The sequence below is a fragment of the Salvia splendens genome, chromosome 16, assembly GCF_004379255.2.
Source record: "Salvia splendens isolate huo1 chromosome 16, SspV2, whole genome shotgun sequence".
NCBI lineage: Eukaryota > Viridiplantae > Streptophyta > Magnoliopsida > Lamiales > Lamiaceae > Salvia > Salvia splendens.
The window spans coordinates 12,197,699-12,223,284 of NC_056047.1; the positions used below are offsets into that span (position 1 = coordinate 12,197,699).

General features: G+C 38.8%; 3 protein-coding genes across 3 annotated transcripts; 1 reads left to right on the forward strand and 2 right to left on the reverse strand.

Annotated features, from left to right (window-relative positions):
• Positions 1-640: 640 nt before the first annotated feature.
• LOC121771790 (zinc finger CCCH domain-containing protein 17-like) lies at positions 641-4,588 on the reverse strand. Its single transcript, XM_042168670.1, has 3 exons — positions 4,121-4,588; positions 2,962-3,072; positions 641-2,817 (listed from the first exon to the last, which is right to left on the reverse strand). Exons 1-3 carry the CDS (start codon positions 4,286-4,288, stop codon positions 937-939), a joined length of 2,160 nt encoding a protein of 719 aa, XP_042024604.1. The 5' UTR covers positions 4,289-4,588; the 3' UTR covers positions 641-936.
• An 11,879-nt stretch (positions 4,589-16,467) lies between these two features.
• On the forward strand, positions 16,468-18,684 carry LOC121769788 (DNA damage-repair/toleration protein DRT100-like). Its single transcript, XM_042166544.1, has one exon. It carries the CDS (start codon positions 16,750-16,752, stop codon positions 18,523-18,525), a length of 1,776 nt encoding a protein of 591 aa, XP_042022478.1. The 5' UTR covers positions 16,468-16,749; the 3' UTR covers positions 18,526-18,684.
• A 119-nt stretch (positions 18,685-18,803) lies between these two features.
• LOC121769790 (high mobility group B protein 7-like) lies at positions 18,804-24,948 on the reverse strand. The gene is made up of 8 exons (XM_042166545.1): positions 24,830-24,948; positions 20,019-20,101; positions 19,853-19,907; positions 19,670-19,768; positions 19,525-19,582; positions 19,387-19,431; positions 19,225-19,301; positions 18,804-19,142 (listed from the first exon to the last, which is right to left on the reverse strand). The coding sequence occupies exons 1-8, from the start codon at positions 24,946-24,948 to the stop codon at positions 19,037-19,039; spliced, it is 642 nt and encodes a 213-aa protein (XP_042022479.1). The 3' UTR covers positions 18,804-19,036.
• Positions 24,949-25,586: the final 638 nt, after the last annotated feature.

The following is a 25,586-nucleotide window of genomic DNA, read 5'->3' on the forward strand; positions in this document are numbered from 1 at the left end:
ACAACATTAAAACAAAGTGATTGTGCCAATATTTGACGCATTTGTTCAAAAGGATTCATTAGTTTGATTAAATTTGGGAGAAGAAAAACATAGTTGATTTGAGATGAAAATTGAGGTGGAAATAGAGAGGATTTGAGATGAATAGATGTGTGTTTGTGAGTGAAATGAGTATGAAATAGGAGTATTTATAGAGTAAATAAATTTAAAAAATTAAAAAAAATTAAAAAACGGATACAAAAAAACGGTCATAATACCGTTGCAAAAAATTTATTTTTTTTATTAAATTCGAATTTAAAAAAAAAATTAATTATTGCGTCAAAAAACGAAACCCACTCGCGGGGCAGCGAGTGGGCTTCACGCGACGAATGGGAGGCCGCGGTTCGGAGGCTGCAACGCTGGTCCTTGGCGGGACCGTTCTGGCGGCACGGCATCGGCACCGCAACGCTCCAGCATTGCGGATGCCCTAATGCCACACTAGAGATATGAACTTTCTAAACTCAGACTACAATTCAATCCTTGAAAGTTGAATTATCTAAACCAAATTACTTTTACTTTCAGTTTAATCACACACTCTAATTTTACTGGATTGAGGAATCATGGAGTATAAAATTGCAACAAAAATAGAAGTTAATAACACATCGACACAAAAGGCATCATGCCATCAATTATTGTTCCATCTTCTGATGTTACAATCTTAATCAAACTCTGAGCAATATAACTGCAAATAGAGGAACTACAAAAAAGGAAAAGAAGAAACAATGATCTAGCCAGTCCAAGAGTTTTAATACTACTCAACAAGAAAAAGGGAAGTTTCTAATGGTACATTCGGCAGGCACTACTTATCATCTCTACTTCTGAAATCAAAATTAGGAGAATCTAGGGTAAACTTGCCATTTCTCAAGACGATAGCCGTGCATCAAGCGGCGGCTTCCAATTTTATGAGTACATAACGCCCATCTTCTTCGCAAATTCATCATCATCTTCTTCTTCCTCATCAACGTATTCCTCTACAGCATCTCCATTCTCGCCATCATCATACATTACATAATCCTCCTCACCCATTTGCTCATAATCAAACTCCTTGTCTCTCTGCTCATAGGGTTCAGATTCTGGACCCACTCCATCGTCACCAAGTTCACCATCTTCAGCTTCTGGCTTGCTAGGAACAGATTGCTGGTCAGAACTAGAGCTGGCTAGCTTACCCTCTCCTGCTTCCATCGTTTGAACTGAATTAGGCTTATCAACCTCCTTATGATTTCCAATCTGAGTAATGTGCCCATCAGTTGCACCCTCTTTTTCTTCCTGATTTTTATCTCCTATGACACCTTCAATGGCCGGTGAGTTCCTACCCACGACAGTTCCACTAGTTCCACGTCTCTTCCGTTTTAGAATTTCTTGTAGTGGCTTAGGTCCTTCAAATGAAAGATCATTTTCACTCTGTTGATGCCAATCATTCATCTCACTTTTTCTCTTGCCAAGTGCTTGTTGATCAGTCACATGCTGCCTACTAGAATCAGTATTTTTCTGGTTCTTCAATTCTGCTAGGCTTTTTGGTTTAGCAAAATCCTCATTATTCTCACCTACAAAGTCTCTTCTTGAGTCTGGACCTCGATAATTCTTTGCACCATCATTAGAAGCTTCTTCAGGCCTTCCTTTTATTCTTTCACGGATCCTTCCTGATTGTGAGGTAATACGATCAGTAGTCCAAATCATATCCCTGTTGTTTGGAGAAGACGATCTTTCAGGAAGTCGTATTCTCCCTCGAAGGCGACCACCAAGAGAATTCTCCCGCAAGGTATTATGTTGCTCATCCCTATGTGAACTCCGGTAGGTTCTATCTCTTACATGCACATCACGGTCATGTTCATGACTAATGACAGATCTTAAACCATTAGGCCTCTTATGCTTTGCTAGACGGTGCCTGAGATCATGTTCATTGACTTGACCATGACTCTCTTGCCGACCATATGGCCTCCTTTCATGATAAGACCCTCCAGACATTCTCTCAGATGAAGTTCTGTGCTGCTCCCAAGCATACTGTCCCTTACGGTGCTCCAGTGAGTCGTAACCATGACGACCCTGATAATTTTCATCATCAACAGCAGCAATCAAGCTGTAATCAGCAGAGCGACCAATTTCATATTCACTTCCAGTTCCAGGTTCATGTTCTCTTGACATCCCGTATCGATCTTCACCTGGATAGAACTCAGAATCTCGTCCATCATCGTCTACAAGAACATCAAATCCAGGAGACGGCTCCCTTGAAACTTCTTCTGCATCATTGTTGTCCATGCTTTCAGGTTCATCGAACAGGTGAGATTGCTGAGCACGATTAGACCAACTGATGGGGTGCCCGTTAGATACAGGAGTAGCAGTCCTGTATCCGGAGAATAAATTACTGCCTGATGTTTGTGGAGCCTTCCTGCTTACAGCATATTCATATCTAGGAGCAGTAGATTTCACTGCAGCCAGTGGTTTAGCCCGTGCAGTATCATTGAGTGATTTAGCTACATTTAAAGGTGTAACCTTCTGCTGCAAAGTCTTGTCAACTCCACTGGAAGGGTTACTTTTATTCGCAGGTTCAACAGCAGATCCAGTTGCTGGCACAGGTATGGGTTTGGTATTTGAGGCACTTGGCGCATGAAGAAATGGACACCAATCACCTTTTAAACAGTGCCCTTTTTGAAAAAATACACATGCTGCAGCTGGCTTGGCAAAGGCAGTTGGGACATGTGATTGACCTGGAACAGCCTGAGGCACAGGTGCAGAGGGTCCAGTAGATGTTGGCCCTTGGGTTCCCAGATATCCTTCAAGAGGCTGGAGAGCAAAAAAGTGAACAGATAGAAGGGTTATCAAGCAACACAATGCAACAAAATACCCGATACATCATGTTCAGGCTACATCCAGGAGAAGTCATAACTAAAAGGAAGTTATCTACATAAGGAAATGTATCAAACTAACCGGATGACGGAATGCACACTTTGGATTCAAGCAGCTACCATTCAACCAGTACCAACAGTCCCTTGGATTTACCCGCGCAACATCACTATGGCGATACTCACATTCGCTTCCCTGTTGGAAGAACTCAGATACGGAAATAATCATTGAAGTGAAATGTTATTCCATGGAACATGACATCATCATCCCACTCAATCTTTGAATGTGCAAAACTGAATTTAGAAGTAACTTGAGATCCAATTAGAAATAAGTGAATATACTGGTAAAGAATGCAAGTTGATTACTGTGTCAACAAATTTTCTAAGGGGAACACTACGAGGAACAAATATCCTTGAACTACAGCATCAAACTTTGACTGCCATGAATAAGCTGGGTGACGAGTTTTTTTTTAATACAGGAATAGGTCTATACACAACTTTACCCAACTCCCACAAGGATAAAGTTACAAGACATGAAGTAATAAACAAGCATACACAGACCACAATCTACACTCATTTCAGCAAAGGGATCCATTGTTGTAGAGAGGATGAGTTTTTCATAAAATGGGTTTTATCTACTAGCTTAGCAGAATCTTATCGTATGGCTGTAAAATGTAGGCCCTTAGAGATCAATAAATTTAACTGTCACACACCGATATAAACATATATGATATATCTGCCTTGATCACACTAATCAGTAAAGGAAACTAACCCAAAAAAATGGATACACATATTTTACAGGTAAATAAGTCATACATCCCAATAATAGACCCCCCATCCCTTCCTTAACCCAAGCATGTGGTGTGATGAGCAAATTTAATGACAACATCGAATTCTAATGCACACCAGATCAAGATCATTAAAATGCAAGAACAAAGAGATCAAAACAATGTATGTAAAATTCGTCAATTTTCTCAGGGCCAAACTAAATGTCCACATGCAATATCCTAAACCGAAATTAACCAACATTTGAAAATGAAACATAAATTAAGACCCTAGGTTCCACTTAATTCCAACAATCTACGGAGAAACAATTAAAATCATCCCCAATGGAGATCTAATTCCCCGAAATAGCAAAAATTCGTGTTGTCCTTATTCAAATAAATAATACTCGGAGCTGTAGAAAATTAAAAGAGAAAATAAATAAATAAAAAATGAAAAGAAAAAGAGACGCAAAAAAGGACCTTTTTGCAAGTTAAAGGCGACGCCAGAAAGTAAACACAATCGGTGTTCCTCTTCAGCAGTTCTTCCTCAGGGGAGGGAGGCTGAGATTGGGATTGGGATTGGGATTGGGATTGGGTTTGGGATTGGGATTGGGTTTGGGATTGGGATTGAGGCGCAGAAGTCGCCATTTTTCGATCCTTGGCAGCTGGAAGATGAATAAAATCAAATGAATTTAAATGTTAATCTGATGGATCTAGGGTTTAAATCCTTGAGGCGGCTGGTCTGAGGTAGGGTTCCTCCTAACAGTGATTCCCCTCCTTTGGCGGCATCAAACACAGGCTCCGAGCACGATTGCGCAGCGAGCGCCAGAGAGAGAGAGGATGGAGAAAGTGAGCTAGAAAGAGGGAGAGAGATGATGACGATGAGATGAAATAAGAATAGAGAGAGATGACATGCGGTGTATGAGAGTGTGTAAATATATCAGATCTGCTTCCTTTTTTATCACTCTTTTCTTTTTATTCCGTTATTAATAGTATTTGTGTATGTACATCAACAGACCATTTAATTTTTAAATTCAATAAAAAAATTTGGAATTCAATTATGTCTTAATTTTTTACTCTCTCCGTCTCCTTCAACACGACTACTTTTCTTTTTTCGTTTGTCCCAATCAAGATGACCACTTTCCAATTTTAAAAATAACCTCATCTATGCTCTCTACTCATTAAAATATTCAATTACTTTTTTCCTCTATACTTTATTTCAGCTAACAACACTTCCTAAAATCTCGTGCCACTCAAGAATATGGTCATCTTAAGTGGGACGGGGAGTACTATTTTAAAATCGGAATCACTTTTAAATTTTAGTTATTATCAGTTGTTAATTTGCCATTGACAAAATCATAAGTTCTCGTTGATTATTGTGAAATGAGTAGTTACTATATCCGATGCTAGTTTTCACTAGACATTTGACAATTTAGGTATCTATGTCTCTATGCCACATTTTTTTAGAATGAATATTTTTGTACAAAATTGAAGAATAGGTCTAGGGAATTTATGATTTTTTCTCTTTAGATGTTAAAAGTTCTCAAAATTGAGATTTCAACGTCTAGAATAATTAAAAGTCATCATTTCTCCTTAGACATGCCGGCTTCCGACTCCCGGTGTTCTGCCGCTGCTGCTCACCGTCAAGTCGTCGTCTCGCCTCCTCTCCCTCTCCCTCTCCCTCGACCCCTCCATCGACCACCTTCCCCTCGCCCTCGCCCTTGCCCTCGCTGTCGTCCAGGCACCCTCCGCTACGGCTGCCTCCCCCTGCCGCAGTTCCACCTCCTCCTCTCAAATCGTGGTTGTGGCAACACCGGAAGGCGTCATCGTAGCTAATTTTGTCGGAGATGAAATCGATCAGATACACCCCCGATTGCGGCACCTGCAATTACCTATTTCTGACTCTTTCGAAAATCGGTCAATTTTGGAAAAATGTGGAGGTATTGAAAGGGATGGGGAGGGCAGGATGCATCCCTGATTGCAACAGCTACGGGGAATTGATTGCTGAGTTGAGCGAGGCGAGGAAGGTGGACGCCGTGGCGGAGGTGGTGAGGGAGATGATGTAAGGAGGGGGTGAGGCTGAGGGATGATGGAAGGTGGATGCCGTGGCGGAGGGATGATGGAAGGTGAGGCTGCGGGATGACGGAAGGTGGACCGAAGGTGATGGTACGGCGGAGCTTGGCGGTTGAGATGATGGGGGGGTTATATTTTATTTATAATATAAAAGTTTTTATTTATAATAATTATTATTATCATTTTTGAATTAATTAAAAATGATTAATTGGGTCAAAATCGGGTAAATCTACGTTGACCGTTAATATTTAACGGTTCCGTCAAATTCAGACCAAATGTGACCCGTTTTTATTTGTGAGGGACCGAGTAATTCAAAAGATAATGTTTTGGACCAAAATCATAAAATCGCAATATGTTAAGGACCAAAATGGACCTTTAGTCTTTCAAAAATGGCTGAAGCATTGAGTGGGCCTGACAGTTAGAGCATCCACATCCGTGCTCTTGCCAACGAGCACGGATGTTGGCCCGGACCCACTTTTACTCCCTGCTCTTAGGCAAGAGCACAACACCCACATCTGTGCTCTTCCGCAAGGACATGCTCAAGGGTCCCACCATTCTATTATTCAATTTAAATAAAAACATTTCCACAATATTAAAATGCATTAAAAATAACCGGAATAATATTACAAATTACAAAAAAATTAAAATTACATAATTAAAATCCTAAAAATTAAAATTTTCTTCATTAAAGTCTTAAAAATTAAAAATTACATAATTTAAATCCTAAGAATTAAAAATTACATAATTAAATTCATAAAATTAAAAAAACCCACTACTCGTGGCCGAATTTCGCCTAAATGGATGATGAATGTGTGTATTTATAAATGATTTTGGGATTAAATTTTTTTAAAAAAAATTCAAAAAAATGGTAATAAAATCTGTATATTTTTGGAAATCCAAAAATATTTTTTTTAATTTTTGGTATTATTTTCGATTTTTTTAAAAAAAGAAAAAAATGTCAACGGCCAATAGAAACGCGCCACGTCGCCTTGCTCGCTGGCACGGACGTGCTCTTAGCTGAGAGCAGCGCCGTGCCAGTGGCAAGAGTGCAGCGGCGGACAGCAGTGCGTGCCGCTGGCACGGACGGACGGACAGCGGTGTGGTCTCCGCTGTGGATGCTCTTAAGTGGTTTCAATGATGAGTGCTTAGAACTAAAGACGTTTGTAAGCGGGCTAGCCCATCAAGCTCTGTTCGAACGAAGAATATGAGAAAATAAACATGATATTTAATAGTGAGAAATTTCGGAATATGGGTTTAAATTCGCTGACCTTTCGAGATAAGGGATTCAATTAGCTTACTTTTCGAAATATGGGTCCGAGACATGCGAATTTTTCGGAATAAGGGTTTTACACCTTTTTATATTTATTCTCTTCATTTTTCTTATTATTTCCCTTCCAACAATTATAGATTTACTAAACTATCCTTTAACTCGTCTCTCAAAAATTTCATTTTACCTCCCTCCAAACGATTTGCGCACTCCGCCTCTGCCTCCGCCTCCGCCTCCACCTCCACCTCCACCCTCCACTTCGCCGCCACCTCCACACCTTAGGGAGCTTGGCACGATCCGGAATGTGCCAAGCTCCCTAAGCACTGTTCCCCACAATATACTAGCGTCTTGTCCAATTTCAGAGTGAATTTTCATTAAACATTGTGGTTGGAGTTTCAACATCTTACTAGCGTCGTGTCCAATTTCAGAGTGAATTTATTGCTGAGTGTTATACAAGGAGAGCATACATATCAGGTTTTACTGGTAGTGCAGCCACTGCTGTTGTCACAAAAGATAAAGTAGCTCTTTGGACAGATGGTCGCTACTTCCTCCAGGTCTGGCAAGCAGATGACTAATTATCTCTCTCGTTCACTTTTGAACAACTGTTGCTAGGATTTGTTTATGCATCAGTTACCCTCCGGTGGCGAAGTGGAGGGTGGAGGTGGAGGCGGAGGCGTAGTGCGCAAATCGTTTGGAGGGAGATAAAATGAAATTTTTGAGAGATGGGTAAAATGATAGTTTAGTAAATCTATAATTATTGGAAGGGAAATAATAAGAAAAATGAAGAGAATAAATATAAAAAGGTGTAAAACCCTTATCCCGAAAAATTCGCATGTCTCGGACCCATATTTCGAAAGGTAAGCGAATTGAATCCCTTATCTCGAAAGGTCAGCGAATTTAAACCCATATTCCGAAATTTCTCTTTAATAGTAGTAATATATTTGATTTATTAATTTATCCTAAACCTGTTTCGATATTTATGGTCATAGTCATCTATTGATGTTTTCCTCCCTAACACTAGTTTTTATTGGGCTATAACAACAGCCATATTCAGCCTAAACCCATTAACATTTTTCCCACTTACGCAAATATACCACATGTTGTTTTTAAGGATTTAATATACATTTCGCAATGATCATCTTCTTTAATTGTTATATTAAATAAATTATTATCTTTCTTTAATCTTCATGTTAATTTTTTTTACCGAAATTGTTGAAGAAAACCATATCATCAAATTGAAAACAAATTAATGAAAAATTACCTCAAAGTAATAAGAAAAAGAATCAGTTAATCAAGCCAACACACTTAATTATATGAGTCCACCACGTAGAGTTGCTGTTATTTATGTGTGTTTATGATGAAATGACACTCATTATTTATATCTAAATGTGATTAATTGTCTTGATGAGAAAACACAAACTGTATTTTTTTACATGGATGTAGTAGTAAAACCGAAGGTGTAATGTTAGAGTAGAAAAGTTATAATCCTTGTTATTAGTCGAATGGATAAGGTTAGAGTAGAAAAGTTATAGTATGAAAGAAATTTAATCTAAATGGTCCGAATAAAAAACTATTTTGAATCCGAATGAATTAACTCGAAATCAACGATATTACCTGTATTTCTATGTGCTTTGCTGCAGGGCATTTGGGTAAATTACACATGGTTAGAGCAATTGAACAAATTAAATATCTTGAGGCCCATACTCTTATTTCTATGGGCCAAGCTTTTTAATGTTATATGGGCTCCAACGGTATATACGGTACTTCACTATACCTACTTTTTATTTTGTATTTTTTTTTTGTTTTTTAAGAGGTACTCTAATTACTTATACTCTCTCAGTTTTGAGATTTTTTTTATTAATATTACTATAAGAATATTTCGCCACACATTAATGCTCCTACTGAACCTTCAAAATAAATTTTATACACCTCATTTGCAAATTTGAAAAAGTTAGTAAAATTTATTAAATTTCTACACATAAAAGGTATGAATAGTTCAAATTAGAAGTAAGTTTCTACTAGTTGTTATTTTTCGCAAGCTTTTCCTTTATGCTAGATTTCCATTCAAACCTTTACAACATTTAAATTATTATTAATGTATAGCAGTAATTTATAAAATGATAATATTAATGTGTAATAAAGAATAGGGAGGCCAAGTTGATATTTATGCAAATCAGAAGGACAAACATCCATTACAAAATGTCCTTATCATTAAAAAAGGTGGTTCATTTAAAATCATAACGTTATTGTGACTTTTAAATTTTAGTGTGTTTCTTCATAAACTAACCATACGTTTTTATTTAAAGTGGGCAAAAATGTGTCATATTTTTATCATCATTGTTAGAATTGTTCTATCTCTATCATTTCAATAAAATGTGAATTAAGTAAAATTAGCTCAAAGTGTATTAATATTAATAATCAAAGACCAAAGGATATCCCAAAGTTCCAATTCATGTTAGTAAACAATGGATTATAACGATGGTGCTTTTATATATACTAGTGTTAACCCACGTGTGATGCACGACGGAATATTTTTTTCGTTATACAATTTTGAATTCTTAATTGATTAATTAAAATTAGAAATAATATAACTATATAAGATTTTAAAATAGTAAAATGTAATACTACTATAGTAATAACAATTCAATAAACATATACTCCTCAAATCATTTCACACCTAAAGACATAAAATCATACGTATTTAAAATGGAATCAAGACAAAACACAAATATTTGGGGAGCTAAGAGAGTATATCACACTTTTGAAAAATATGTTTAAAACAATCCTTCATATCTCTCTACTAAAAATAATGAATCACACTTTTAACAAAATAACTATATTCGAGAATCAGGAACTGCATGTTTCGAGTTAAGGATGTTACTACAATTTTTCCCTCTCTAAGAATTGTTAGAAATATTGGAATAAAATTCTCGAACCATAACACGCGGTACTCTAACTATTGCAATCAAAGAAAAAAAACAATGAAAATTATAAAATAAACCGAACTATAAGTCTTGTAGAGAAAAATCCTCTTTCAGCAAGATAAATTACATCATGGTTAATGTTCATAGATTGACATATTATCCCTAGAGATGAAACAACTTCCTCCTAACATATATAGCATCTCAAACCCGCTAGACACCGATGAACTTGATGGGGCTCCAAAAATCATGCAATACAATGTTACTAAAATGTACAATAAAATGTTGAGAGCTTGAGAGTGAATGAAGAGTGTTTTTGTTGGTGCGTAAATCATCCACAACTCTATGCATTTGCCTTTTATAGGTACAAAATTTGGACATGAGAGATCATGGAATTAAAAATAAAAAATTATAAAATTAAGACAATAGAGGTTACAAAAATTTTTTAGTGCTCATTGTCCTATTTAAGATTTGTAGTAGTCAATTATTGATTGTAATCTAAATAAATATTCACGATAGTTATTTATAAATTTTTAAATTTATTCCCTAAACTCTTAAATATTTAAAATATGGTCAAAACTCATCTTTTATATATGGATAGATATTATTAAAAATGTTTTGTAACGTCCTTTTTCATCAAGTCTCTATATATATTTGATCACATGAAGGAGAAAACAAAAAAAATTGTTATTATAAACATGGATATACATCTAAACCTTTCAGTTCCAAAAGTTAATTTTTGTAGTTAATGCAAGCAAGTGATCTCATCATAAATTTATAACGGTTAATCATTCATATTATAATAATTTCACTTATTCTAATTAATGGATAATGGGTTCAATAATTATCGAGAAAAATGGGTTACATCATTATGAATTGTATCACAAATTCATTCCATAACTTACACATATTTTAAAATAAGGACAAAATTTAGAAATATTTCAAAATAAGGCCAAAACTCGCCTTTTATATAAGGATATGTATAGATAGGTTAAATCACATTAATATTTTAGATAATATTTATAAATTACTTAATTCAACTTATAGTACTTTAAGCTATTTACATGGAGTATATATTATGCACATTCGACGATGATTAAAATTCCAAATCTATTTGAAAATAGGTAGAAACATATTAGTAAGAACTAAGAAGAATGGGTTAATGAATTCCATCATCTGTCGTCTACAATTTCCACAGCCGTGATTGAAGCCATGAATTTCGCTTTAGTACTAACCTCATTTCTACGTAAATAGTACAATCTCATACTCAAAAATCAAATGCTATGTCTACATATATATGTGAAATATTCTCTCCATCCTAATTAGTGGAGTAGTACAATATTTATGAACTTATTTATTACTCCTAATATATCGTTATTTAATACTTTTGATGAAAATTTCAAATTAATTGATCATCAAAATAAATACCTAGTAGGAGCATTAGGTATTGTACTTACAATTCTAGTCCCAATGATTTTTCTCAATCCTTGTGGAAATCGCAACCAACCCATTTATTGGGACAAAGGGAGTTTCATCATATATTATTCATAAGGGCATCAATAACCCCGTCCCCATTTCCGGCCCCAAGTTCCCTCCACGTATCATTCCTCTACAGTTGCGGCCCGTCCCCATTTCCGGCCCCAAGTCCCCTCCACGTCATCATTCATCTACAGTTGTGGCCCAGGTCCCAACTGTTGTAACCCAGCAGGGCCGCAACTCTGACCGCAACTAATAAATGACACTATTCACAACTCCAACCTATTTTGAACGTAAAATAAAAAACGCCGGAAATTCATAACACGGAAAATTTAATTTCACCGAATACTGCAAAATTACAACATATAAATTTTAAAACTGAAAATAAAATACATAAAAACATAACGTCAATGCTGGAAAACGTTGGTGCGAGTCCAAATTTCTTCGATTAGATCGGCTTGGAGGCGAGTGTGTTGTTCCTCTTGGCGCATCGCAGCTGAATGGGTCATGACATTGCGGATGTCGGGAGGAAGGCCCTGCACGGGCGGAACAGTGACAACGTAGTTACTCCCGGTGCTGGCGAGCGGATCGTCGCTCCACAAAGTGACGTTATCTTGCTCGCCCTCAACGATCATGTTATGCATTATGATACATGCATACATTGTGTCGGCGATGTTTGACCGCTGCCAACCACGGGCCGCTCCCTTCATGACAGCCCACCGCGCTTGGAGGACTCCGAATGCACGCTCGACATCTTTCCGAGCCGCCTCTTGCCTTTGGGCAAACATTTCCCTCCGATCGGTTGTCGGAGCTGTGATAGTCTTCACGAACACGGGCCATCGAGGGTAGATCCCGTCTGCCAGATAGTACCCCATACTATACCGACGGTGGTTGGCCGTGAACTCTACGTTCGGTGCTCGCCCAACACACAAGTCGTTGAACAATGGAGACTCGTTCAACACATTGAGGTCGTTGTTGGACCCCGCGACACCAAAGTAGGCATGCCAGATCCACAATCTGCAATCGGCAACGGCCTCCAACACAATCGTGGGATGTGTGCCCTTGTGCCCGCTAGTGTATTGTCCTCTCCAAGCCGTTGGATAATTCTTCCACTGCCAGTGCATACAGTCGATGCTTCCAAGCATTCCCGAGAAGCCGTGGGCCCGCTCGTGCATGTCGACCAACTTCCTAACGTCGTCGGTCGTTGGCTTTCTCAAGTACGTATCCTTGAATGCTTCGACGACTGCCCGACAGAATCTAGCGAGGGACTCCCGCCCAGTAGGCTCGCTTACATGGAGATACTCATCGAACATATCTGATGTAGTTCCGTAAGCGAGTTGACGAATGCCAGACGTGCATTTCTGCAATGTCGATATAAAATAAAAATCGGTTGCGGCCCGACCCGAGACCGAGGAGCGTGTAACGCTGGGCCGGGACTCGCCAGCTGCGGCCCGTCACCGTGTAACGCCGTCCCAGGCCGGGACGCGGGACGCTCGCCAGGCCGGGAACGCGGCCCCGGGACCGGCCTGGGCTGTGACTCTCCTCCGTGTAACGCATGGGACGGGCAGAGACTCGTGACTTGTGGCCCGGCCCGCCGCGTTACAGATGCTCTAATGCCTTAATTTTGTACTCCAATCAATTAACACAACATTTTTCCCTTATTAAAAGTCAATATTTTATTATGAAATTCGTCAAAGAGTAGTTGAGAGTGGGTAAACGACAGCATTACATAATGGAATCCATTGAGTTTGCAATGTTTTAAATAAAGAAAGTTATCATAGAAAACTAAGACATACTACAGAAATTAGAATGAATAGATCAATCTTGAGAGAAGGATTACCACTTTTCTTCTCTCTTAATAAGGATTCGAAAATATTGGTGGTTGAAGTAGGCTCATGAGTCATGACCTCCACAACTTTTCTTTTCTTTGTTTCAAATTTACTATTTATTTATGTAAAATAAAAAATTGTTCATTTAATAACACACTCAAGATAAATTCATTGTTGTATGTGTTGTACACATTTAATACACGACTGACATAAAAATTGAGATTGAAACATCATATAGCATTATTTGGATTGGTCCATGTCTTATTATTGCATTAATTTTAATATGCAAAAGTGTTGTCTTGGCCGCAAGTAGCACTATTGTGAATCAAATTATATATTTTTAGTTAAAAAAACTTATTATCTTTGTATAAGTGATCCATCTAACACCACGGGAAGATGGGCTCCCAATAATAATCTTTTATTTATTTTTAACTAAGTAAGAAACTTTAACATGTGCCATTGTTTTGTTAGGAATATTCTCTATAGTGCGATAAAAAAAAGTTGTCAAGGAAAAGTAGTGAATTCCATAAGGTATAATCTTAAATTAGAGACTATAATTAATATAGTCATAGAGAAGCAAGTTTTGATGATTGCCAACTATGAAACATTCATATAAAATTTGGTACTTGCATATATGAGTTGGAGTAGGGCCACTATTTACACGATCCTAATATCTTTAATTCAAGGCAATTTCGTTCGAAATCTCAGTTTTGGGAAGGAATCTTGCATTTTTCTCTTCTTTATCTTCATATCTTTTGTTAAAGCTTAGATATAAGTTTCAAAAGGTGCATCATATGTTTCTCAAAGTTCCATCGTGACAGAGGAGCTTTTGACATATGCCACACCTTAATTGTTACCAACGGCATCATAGCTGGGAAAATGTAACATCGACCCGACCACGAGCACGAACCGCATTGGCATAACCCTTGGCGTGAGGTCTGACAAGATTTTCAAGATCGATGGGTGTCGCATGGTAACATAAACATTGTCTAATGCATTAGGACTAAGAATGACTAAAATCATTTAGTTGTACAATGCATTATTAGGACTAAGAATGGCAAGATTTTGATTTAGAGAACGAATTAAAGAAAAAAAGTGATAGGTCAGATTTTGAAACTCCAAATTGTTTTAGTTATTTATCGCATTTGCGCCCTAAATTGAAAATCATGGACATGTCATTGCTAATGCATTAAGACTAATAAATAGTTAATGTGGTGTAAAAAACTTCTCCAATCATATTGAAAATAGAAACCCATTTTTGCATTTTTCTATGGAACAACACTAAATATGGTTGGTTGTGTGTTGTAGATACAACAAAAAATTTGTGAGACACCTACTAAAAAATGGTGTAAAATTTGATTTTGGATGTAAATGATGGAAGCAAATTACTTTTTAGTATTACATACACTCAAAAATATATATTTTTGAATTTGATGTAAATGATTGGAGATAGACCTAATGGACTTGAATTCATTATAAGTTCAGACTGGACTTAAAACATGCATATTTAATTTATTACGAATTAAACAAACTCAAATACCATTCTTTATGATCCAATATTTTTTCACGTAAGAAATGGTCCATAAGAGCATCCGCATCGCCGTCTCGATGCGGGCTCGGTCTCGTCTCGCCGAGACGAGACGGCGATGCGGGTGCTCCGTCTCGTCCCGTGTCCCTCCGCCAAGAGGTGGTTGGCGAGCTGCCTCGCCACGCGCGTTGGCCACATGGCGAGCTCCCGTGCGGCCGTGACGCCCACGCCCACTCGCCGGCCCGCGAGTGGGCGTCGTTTATATCCGTTAAAAATGTTTTTTTTGTTTTTTTTTTAAAATTCCGAAAAAATTTGAAAATTTAAAAAAAAATCCCAAAAAATACTAGCCGTTTATAGCCGTTTTTCCAATATTTTGATTTTTTCTATTATTTTAAGCTCCCAATCACTTCTATAAATATTAGGATTTCAATTATGTATTTTTCGTATTTTCGGATGTTGTAATTTTCGTGATTTTTATTGATTTTATGAATTATTGGTATTAATTTAATATTTCAACGAAATATTAATTGAATTTGTTGGAAATAAAAATAAAAAATAAAATTAAATGAATAGTTAAGGGATGAGATGGTTAAGAGATGAAGAGATGCAAGTGTTGTCTCTTAGTTAAAAGATGAGGTAAAAAGTGCAGTGGAGCCCATGAATAGTTAAGGATGCGACGGTTAAGAGACGGTATTGAGACATGGATGTGGATGACCTAATATCTATTTAAGTTAGCATGAATTATCATTTAGTTATAACCCAAATTACCGACACTCCTAATTATACAAACCAATGCAAAGAAGCATATTAAGCTTTTCGAATTGAAATTTGATCATCCTATCTCAAATTTTCATACTACGAGAGTATGTAAGTCTGTCTGAATAAATGAAAGTGATTCCTTAAATTAAGGTATCTCATCGCTAATCATTTACCAGTTTCTGTAAAGTGCAATAACTAACTGAAAAAAGATATAATATTTCAAGCATGCTTATTTTTTTTATTTAATCACCGAAGTTCAAAATTCAATCAAATTTGCCAAGTTTGAAAGTTTCATTAAATTTGGCCACGCCACAACTTTTCCATCCAAAAAAAAGTAGCGTAAAGTCGCTCTAAAATACTGAATTGGTATAAACTATGTAATTAACAACAAAAAAAGTTAGTCACCAATATGATTAAATTTTAATATTGGGTACTAAACCAATTAGGTATTTCCCACTCTTAAATAAGGGAAAAAATCGCCCTATCCAACCAATCTTCTTTGCTAAAATGAGGAAGCGAACACATGGTACGACCAAATATCGCAGTAGCATATGAATAAAACTAGTAAAAAAATTCGTGAAACTCAACCACCAGTTTTCGCTTATGTGGGTTAAACTCATGTTCTAATTCATAACATCCATAAACACTCAATATTTTTTTAATCTTAATTTTATTGTAGTTCAAATAATTTTTGTGGAAGTAGGGACCAAAATCCAATTTGTAATTAATGGGTGAAAACAAGATTTGGGTATGGATAAGAGATTCAACAGTTTAAAAGGGAGACAAATAGAGGCGATGTAGTTGAATTATGTGGGGAAAAAGTTAAAGAGTTAGAAAATTTGAATGGTAGTGCGCTCCAACGTTCCAAATCAGTTGAGGATACTCGTGAACAGCTCGCTCGCTCTACTACAAATTCCAAACGGTCAGAAATTTTACATGTGATTTACTTCAATTTCACATTTTTTTTTACCAAATTTCTAGTTTTTTCACTGCCCCACTATAAAAATAGGCGACAATGGGGTGTTTTTTCAGACCACACCATTCATTTCATTTTCCCACTGTCTTGCACAATCATTATACATACAAACTTAACACATACAAAAAAACCTCCCATGCCTCCTTTCCCAACAGCTTTTTTCCTAGTACACTTTTTTTTCTTGTAGTAATATATACACTACAAAAAAAAAAGATATTATAGCTTAGATCATTTTCTTGAATCTTGCAGCTTTTAATTACATTTGTACCATTTTTAGAAAATGCAGTTAGTGATGTGGGCTGTGTTGGTGATGATGCTGGCATTCTTGAATTCAGCTTCTTCACAATCAGAATTCCCAGCTTGCTCACCTGCTGACAGAGCTGCTCTTCTTGGATTCAAGGCCGGTATTGCCAAGGACACCACCGGCTTCCTTTCCACGTGGACGGGCGGCGACTGCTGTAGCGGCGGCTGGGAGGGCGTGGAGTGCACCGAGGGAGGGAGAGTCAACAGGTTGATGCTGCAGAACCCTGATGCAGATGGTGGTGTGTTGATGAAGGGAGTTCTCTCTCCCTCTCTCGGCAGCTTGCGTTTCTTGGAGATATTGATGATCACCGGCATGAGGCGGATCGCAGGGAGGATTCCAGAGAGCTTTTCGAATCTCACACGCCTCACTCAGCTGGTTCTTGATGACAACTCACTTCAAGGAAGCATTCCCTCCAGCTTGGGCAGGTTGAGGAATCTTCAGACAGTTTCCTTGAGTGGGAACCGTTTTAACGGCCAGATTCCACCTGCATTTGGGAATTTGAGGAATCTCCTGCAGCTGAATCTGGCCAAGAATCTGCTGGCTGGCCCTGTTCCTCATGCTGTTGGGAGTCTCAAAAGCTTGCAGTCTCTTGATCTCAGCTTCAACATGTTGTCTGGATCCATACCGAATTTTCTTGGACAGCTGCAGAATCTGACATATCTTGTGCTTACAAGGAACCATTTTACTGGGCAGATACCGATCTCTTTGTGCAGTTTAGCCCAACTATCTGAGCTGTCGCTTGATCAGAATCACCTGGTTGGAAGGATTTCTGGACAAATTAAGAATCTGAAATCAGTTTCTGTATTGAGATTGGGCTCTAACAAGCTCACTGGTCAGATCCCAGAATCCATTTCTGAGCTGCACAGCTTGTGGAACCTCAACTTGTCAAGGAATCTGCTGACTAACCCTGTGCCTGATGCAGCATTTGCAAAGGGGCTTCCTTCGATTCTGTCTATCGATCTTTCCTATAACAATCTTGATTTAGGGGCTGTTCCTACTTGGATCAAAAACAGGCAGCTCTCTGATGTCCATCTAGCAGGCTGTAAGCTGCGAGGCGCTCTGCCAAACTTCACCAAGCCAGACTCCTTGGCCACGTTGGACCTATCAGACAACTATTTCACCAGTGGCATTTCGAGTTTCTTGGCAAACATGGCCAGTTTGCAGGCTGCGAAGATCTCCAACAACTTGATCAAGGCTGATGTCTCCACAATTAGGTTGCCTGACCAGATTTCAGCTCTTGATCTCCATTCAAACCACCTCTTTGGCTCTCTTTCGAGGATACTGAGCAACACAACAAGCAGATTCATGGAGGTGCTGGATGTTTCCAACAATCAGATATCCGGAAGCATCCCTGAATTGGCTGAGGGGTTGAACTTGAAGGTGCTGAACCTGGCAAGCAACAAGTTATCAGGCAATATTCCCAATTCAGTTTCAAACCTTGCCAAGCTAGAAACAATCGACATTTCAAGAAACCAGATAACAGGCACCATCCCAGCTAGTCTGGGGTCATTGGTGAAGCTGCATTGGTTGGATTTGTCAATCAACGGGCTCACTGGAAGAATCCCCGACAGTTTGCTGGGAATCGAGGCACTGAGGCATGCAAGCTTCAGGGCAAACAGATTGTGTGGGAAGATCCCACAAGGAAGGCCATTGAACATATTCCCAGCAGTTGCATATGCTCACAACTTGTGCTTGTGTGGCAAACCCTTGCCCCCCTGCAAAGGAAAAAAGAAGAGAACAATGGGCCAGTGATATGCTGACTCTCTATGCTCATAATCTCATATGAGCAGAAGTTTGATCATCTTTTTATTCATTCGTGAGTTTAGGGTACACATTTTTCAGGATTCTTAGCATGTAGCGACACTTTGCCTATCTGAATTCTTGCAGTGATTTACCATATTCTTCGTTCAAGGACTCGAGCTCAAAGTTAATCCAGCATTCACATTAACCTCGTTTCTAAAAATGAAGTTCAAATTATGACACTTTACCCAAACATTTGAAAATATTACCAAAAAAGGAACACAATGCAGTTTAATGGGATAAACACAAAATGCATCATTTTCCTTCCCATAATTTCCTCAAAACATTTAGTAGTAGTAAACAAGTAACGGTGGAGATATATACAAGAAGTTTGAAAAAAGCTTAGCATCGATAATGCCTAAAAACCTATCCTAATTTCCTAAATTCAGCATTCAAAGGCCCTGGTGGACTATTCATCATCTTCTATTTCTTCCTCTTTGACATCTTCCTCAGTTATAGATGACTATTCCCACCTTAATCTCTTTCTCAGATGAATCATTTGTTTGATCCTTGGCCTCATTTTCACTTGACTCATCCTTGGCCTCATTTTCAGTTGAATCATTATCATCCTATACACACACAAAAACCCTCAATAACAATGGCAAACTTAGAGACAAACACATATAAACATATAAGATAGGAAAAACATACTGGCTCATTTTCAGCCTCTGATACCTTTTGATACTCTGCTTTAACTCTGCAGCTCTATCAGTATATACATTCTTCTCCTATTTATCAAGTACAAAACACAAGTCAATAGAGAACCTCACACTAGTTCACCACAACTATAACACTAATAAAATTCTCACTTACATCATCACTCAGTGATTTCCACTTCTCACCACCCTCCTTTGCAACCTAAACAAACATAACAAACAAATTCTTATGGAACTCAAATGACAAAATGCAGAATCACAACTCTCAGACGGTTTACACACACTACAGCATTACCATGGCAACCTTCTTGCAGTCAGGATTAGCTTCCTTGAATGATTTCCTGAATTCATCCCTGCAAATAATTCAATACTATGAACAACAACCGAGGACAGCCCCATACTCTCACAAAATAGATTCAAGGAACATGGTCAGTGCCTACATGAACAAGAAGAACGCAGTGGGAGGATGCTTCTTTCTATTTGGAATTTCAGCCTTCTTCTCCTTCTTTGCATTCGGATCAATCTGTCTTGCCTTCTTTCTGCTTCATTTTAGCAACAAATTAGCATTATAAATTTATTTTCTTGTACAAAAACACTAATAGCTTATAGCTTCAGAAAATTACTTCTCTGTTGCTGCCTTCTTCTTCACCTCACCAGCCATTTCGACAACATGAGCCTCTACATGAATAGCAATCGATTAACTAAACTGCCAACACTAAATGCATACAGATTAAAGTTCTTATGCACAATAATTACAATAGGAAATAAGTAGGGGGGAAAATGAAATACCTAGATTCATTTTGATCTTAGCATCAAGGCTACAGTTGTGGAAGCTAATCAAAGCCACAGCGACATCCTTTTGGCATTCCTCACTGCAAAACGATCTCTCATATCACAAAATAATAGGGGAATCTAAAACCAGAAATGAAATACACAAACGATCGAATGAAGAACACCAAAATGAGAACACACAAGAACTCAGATTGAAGAATGAATGGGAATCTTATTCTCTTAAGAAAATATGGAGAAATCACGAGATGTTAGATTGACAACCCTCAATCTCAACAAGCTCAATTACAAATTGTGGGAAAACTTAACTCAAACTTTACAAATTTGCATTCTGGTCCTTTGAGTTCTTTAGTTTTTGCAAATATGCCCCAAATCCCAACAAATCTCCACCTTTGGGACATATCTTGCCACAGCACCTGAATCATCTCCAATCCTTTCCCATCATTCAAACCGAACCATACTGATCTTCTCCATGCAGTGTTTCACCTTTGCTGCAGGTAGCACTTTGGTGAGCATATCAGAGGCATTATCTTCTGTTGCTACTTTCACCACTCTGACAGATCCCCTCTCCACTTCATCTCTTATGAAATGTAGCTTCACATCCACATGCTTACTTCTTTCATGGAAAGTTTGGTGCTTTGATAAGCAGATTGCACTATTTGAATCACACAGCACAGTCACTGCACTTTGATTGATCCCAAAATCAGAACACATCCCTTTCAACCATAGGCTTTCTTTCACAGCCTCTGCTAAGGCAATGTACTCAGCTTCGGTTGTGGAGAGAGCCACCACTGATTGAAGGCTTGATTTCCAGCTGACTGCAGAACCATATAAGCAAAACACATATCCAAATTGTGACTTTCTTGTGTCAAGGTTTGTGGCAAAATCAGAGTCACAAAACCCCATTAGAGGTTGCGCCACCTCCACTTGATCTCCACCAAACATGATCCCATAGCCCTGAGTACCAATCAAGTACCTCATTATCCATTTTAAAGCATGCCAATGCTCTAAACCCGGGTCTGCCATATACCTGCTAGCTACACTCACTGCATGGCTGATGTCTGGCCTGGTGCAAACCATGGTGTACACATTATGCTTCCCACCATGTTTGCATAAGGAATTTTATCCATTGCTCTCCTTTCATCATCATCTTGTGGACTCTGGTTCACACTGAGTCTGAATTGTTGGCTGAGAGGAACAGAAACTGGTTTACTTGCACTGATCTGAAACTTCTCAAGTACACTCTTGAGATAGCCTTTTTGTGTCAGCCATATCTTCCCTTTATCTCTGTCTCTTATGATTTCCATGCCCAAGATCTTCTTTGCATTGCCCAGATCCTTCATGTCAAACTCTTTTCTGAGATCAGCCTTCACTCTCTCCATCTCTTCCATGTGCTCAGCAGATATCAGCATGTCATCTACATATAAGAGTAGATAGACCACAACAATCCCATTTCTCTTCTTAATGAAAACACAGTGATCATAGAGGGATTTCTCAAAACCTATCTTCAGAAAAAACTCATTAAACCTCAGATACCACTGTCTAGAGCTTTGTTTCAGACCATAAAGGCTTTTTCTCAGCAAGCATACCTTCCCTTCATCTCCAGCCTTCACAAATCCAGGTGGCTGCTCCATATAGATCTTTTCCTCCAATTCTCCATGAAGAAAAGCTGTTTTCACATCCAATTGCTGCAATTCCCAGCCTCTATGTGCAACAATGGCAAGCAGCAGCCTGATTGAGCTGTGCTTGACAACGGGGGAGAATATTTCATTGTAATCCACTCCCTCCTTCTGAGTATACCATTTAGCAACCAGCCTTGCTTTGAATCTCACCTGATCATTGTTGAAGGCTTCGATTTTCTTCTTGAAAATCCATTTGCAACCTACTGTTTTCTGATCATTGGGTCTTAATACCAGAATCCATGTCTGATATTTATACAAGCTATCAATCTCCTCTTGCATAGCTTGCAACCATTTGTCCTTTTCTGGACTTCTCAGAGCCTCCTTGTATGAAGATGGTTCATGGAACTCCATTTGTTCAGCCACTGCCAATGCATAATGCATCATATCAAAATCATTGAATCTTGATGGGAGCTTGATAACTCTTCTGGGCCTGTCTCTTGCTACCACTCTCTGGGATTTTCCTGTGTTGTTTGGATCACTAGCAGGTCCTGCATCAGTATCACTTTCTGAGACATTCTGGGGCTCACTTACATTCTCTCTGTGAGCCTCCACCTCAAAATGAGTTCTCTGGTCTTCTCTAATGGCAAATGGCATTTCTGATTCTTTGAAGACCACATCTCTGCTTATGATTACCTTCTTATTACCATCCTCACAACACCACAGCCTATACCCCCTTACACCTTTCTGATAGCCAAGCATCACACACCTTAGAGCCCTTGGCTCTAGCTTGCCTTGCTTTATGTGAGCATAGGCCCTGCAACCAAAAGGTCTTAATTTTGAGTAATCCCCATCAGTTCCATACCATCTCTTATCAGGTGTGTCATTTCCAATAGCAGAAGATGGACATTTGTTGATGAGCACAGCTGCTGTGGAAGCAGCTTCAGCCCAAAATGGCTTGGACATACCAGAGGAAATCAGCATGCACCTCACCCTTTCCAACATTGTTCTGTTTGCTATTTCAGCAACCCCATTTTGTTGGGGGTTGTGAGGAACCGTCCTATGCCTTTTGATCCCCCTGCTCTTACAGAAATTTTCAAATTCAGAGGACATGAACTCCAAACCGTTGTCTGTTCTGAGACATCTCAGAGACCTCCCAGATTCAAGCTCCACTTCTGCACACCATTCTTTGAATTTCTGAAATGTCTCTGACTTTTCTTTCATCACAATTATCCACAATTTCCTTGAGAAGTCATCAACAAATGATAGGAAGTATCTGCCTCCCCCAATGCTCTTGACTGGAGATGGTCCCCATATGTCACTATGTACATACTGCAGTGGCTCAGTGGATATGTGTTTACCCACTCCATATGGTATCTTTCTACTTTTCCCCAGTATACACTCCTCACAAGATCCCATATTCTTGCTCATCTGGTTATCAGAAAACTCAATGACTCCTTTCTTGGCAAGCTCCTTAATGTCTGCTTCACCAACATGACCCAGCCTTGCATGCCAATCAATGGATTGCTGAGTGAGATTTACTGATCCATTTACAGCTTCTGCTAGGAGATAATATAGCACATTCTTTCTAACGGCTTTCATCATCACTTCCCCATCCTTGGTTACCAGCATCTCACCCCCAAATAGAGTCAATTTGTAGCCACTTCTCTCAAGCAGACCCAATGAAACAAGATTTCTTTTGATGGATGGTATGTACCTGACTTTTGTAAGTTTCCTCAAGCATCCATTCTCCATCTTGAGGCATATGTTTCCTATGCCCTTGACCTCACAAACGTGGTCATCACCTAAAAGGACTGTTCCATTGGATTCTCTCAGATCAGAAAACCACTCAACACATGAGGACATATGGAAGCTGCATCCAGAGTCCATTATCCACAATCTTGATAATGGGCCTCTTTCCACAACGTTCAGTGCTCTAGCTTCTTCAATTTCCTCTGTCACAGCAGCTGCAACTTCCTCCTTTCCTTCCTCGGCTTGCTTTCTTTTCCAGGCATGACAATCACTCTTAATATGACCTGGTTTCTTGCACCAGAAACAGCTTCTGGTCTCCTTTTGATTTGAGTCCTTTTGAGGCTTTGATTTCCATTTATCATTGCCAGATTTCTTGAATTTCTGGTACCTTTTCCCACCAGCTTTTATGTTGAGACTTTCTGCCGCCTGATCAACAACTTTAACTGAGGATTTCTGAGCAATCTTTAGCTTCAAAGCCGAATACACTTCTTCCAGCGTCACTTTCGAATCCCTACCCAAAAGTATAGAGTCCTTAAATTGCTCATAACTTGATGGTAAGGCATTCAAGAGCATCAAAGCCTTATCCTCATCCTTGATAGCATCATCCACGCTTTCAAGATCATCAATGCATTTCCTAAACTCCTCTAGTTGATCGCCCAAATTCTTGGAGTCAGAAATCTTGAAGTTGAACAATCTTTGTTTGAGGTGAAGGCGGTTGGAGATAGACTTTTCCATATAAATCTTCTCCAACTTCCCCCAAACTCCTGCGGCTGTCTCCTCCTTTTGTACTTCTCTCAAAACTCTGTCGCTCAAGCACAGCAAGATAGAGCTGTAAGCTTTATACTCCAGTTCTTGAAGCTTTAGTGCATCCTTTTCTTGAGCATCCTTTTCATCAGTCTTGGATTTCACATAATCCCAGACTCCTTGCTGCATCAACACAGCTTTCATCTTCAATCGCCAAAGACCGAAGTCGTTTTCGCCGTTGAATCTCTCAACATCAAACTTCGCGGTAGACATCTTCAATCGCGTCGTCTTCTTCACTTCCTCTTCCCACAGACGGCGCCAATTTGTGATACTTGCCAAATGATCTCGAGCTCAGTCAAGATCGGAAATGGAAACGATATGAAGAAATGAAATACACAAACGATCGAATGATGAACACCAAAATGAGAACACACAAGAACTCAGATTGAAGAATGAATGGGAATCTTATTCTCTTAAGAAAATATGGAGAAATCACAAGATGTTAGATTGACAACCCTCAATCTCAACAAGCTCGATTACAAATTGTGGGAAAACTTAACTCAAACTTTACAAATTTGCATTCTGGTCCTTTGAGTTCTTTAGTTTTTGCAAATATGCCCCAAATCCCAACAGATTTGCGAATCCAATACTACATTCAGCACTACAGAAGAAAAGTTTAACGGAGAAGGCGATTACCATTTGGTAAAAGCACTGCCGTCTCTGGCTCGTTTGAGTGAGGCAGACGAAGAGTCTGATTCTGCGTCCACTCTCTTCCCCTGTCTCGACGCATTGGATGATGCTCCGCCGCCCGCCATGTACAGATTTGTATTTTCAGATATTTTTTGACGTCGAGATAAAAGGCTTGGGCAGACTTAGATGTACTAGTATGCGAAGATGGCGGGAAGGGAAGGGAAGGGAAGGCTGCAAATTTTGTTTGGATTTTCAGTTTTAGAAATGGCGCCAAATTTCGGAGCCCAAAATACAAAACTAGAGTTCTATAGCCGTTGGTGTCACCCTTAGAGCATGCACAACGGTGGACGGACCACGTGCGTCCGTGCCGCTGGCAAGAACGAGGTCCGCCGCTGCTGGCACAGCGCTGCATCGAGCACGTCCGTGCCAGCGAGCAGGCGACGTGGCGAGCAGCGATTGGGCAACGGCATAGCCGTTGCCTTTGAATTTTTTTTATTATTAAAAATCAGTTTTAATTAAAAAAACCTATTAAAAAAAATTCACTTCCCAAAAAAATATATCCGTTTTTTACCGTTTTTTCCACTTTTTAATTTTTTTTTAGTTATTTTCCCCCCCAAAATACACATTTTCTTCTATAAATACCCCACTTTCACACACAAAAATTCACACCAAACTATATAAATCTCATCTTCATTCTCATGTATTCATTCTCATCTTCATTCTCCCATATCCATTCTCATCTTCATTCTCTCATATCCATTCT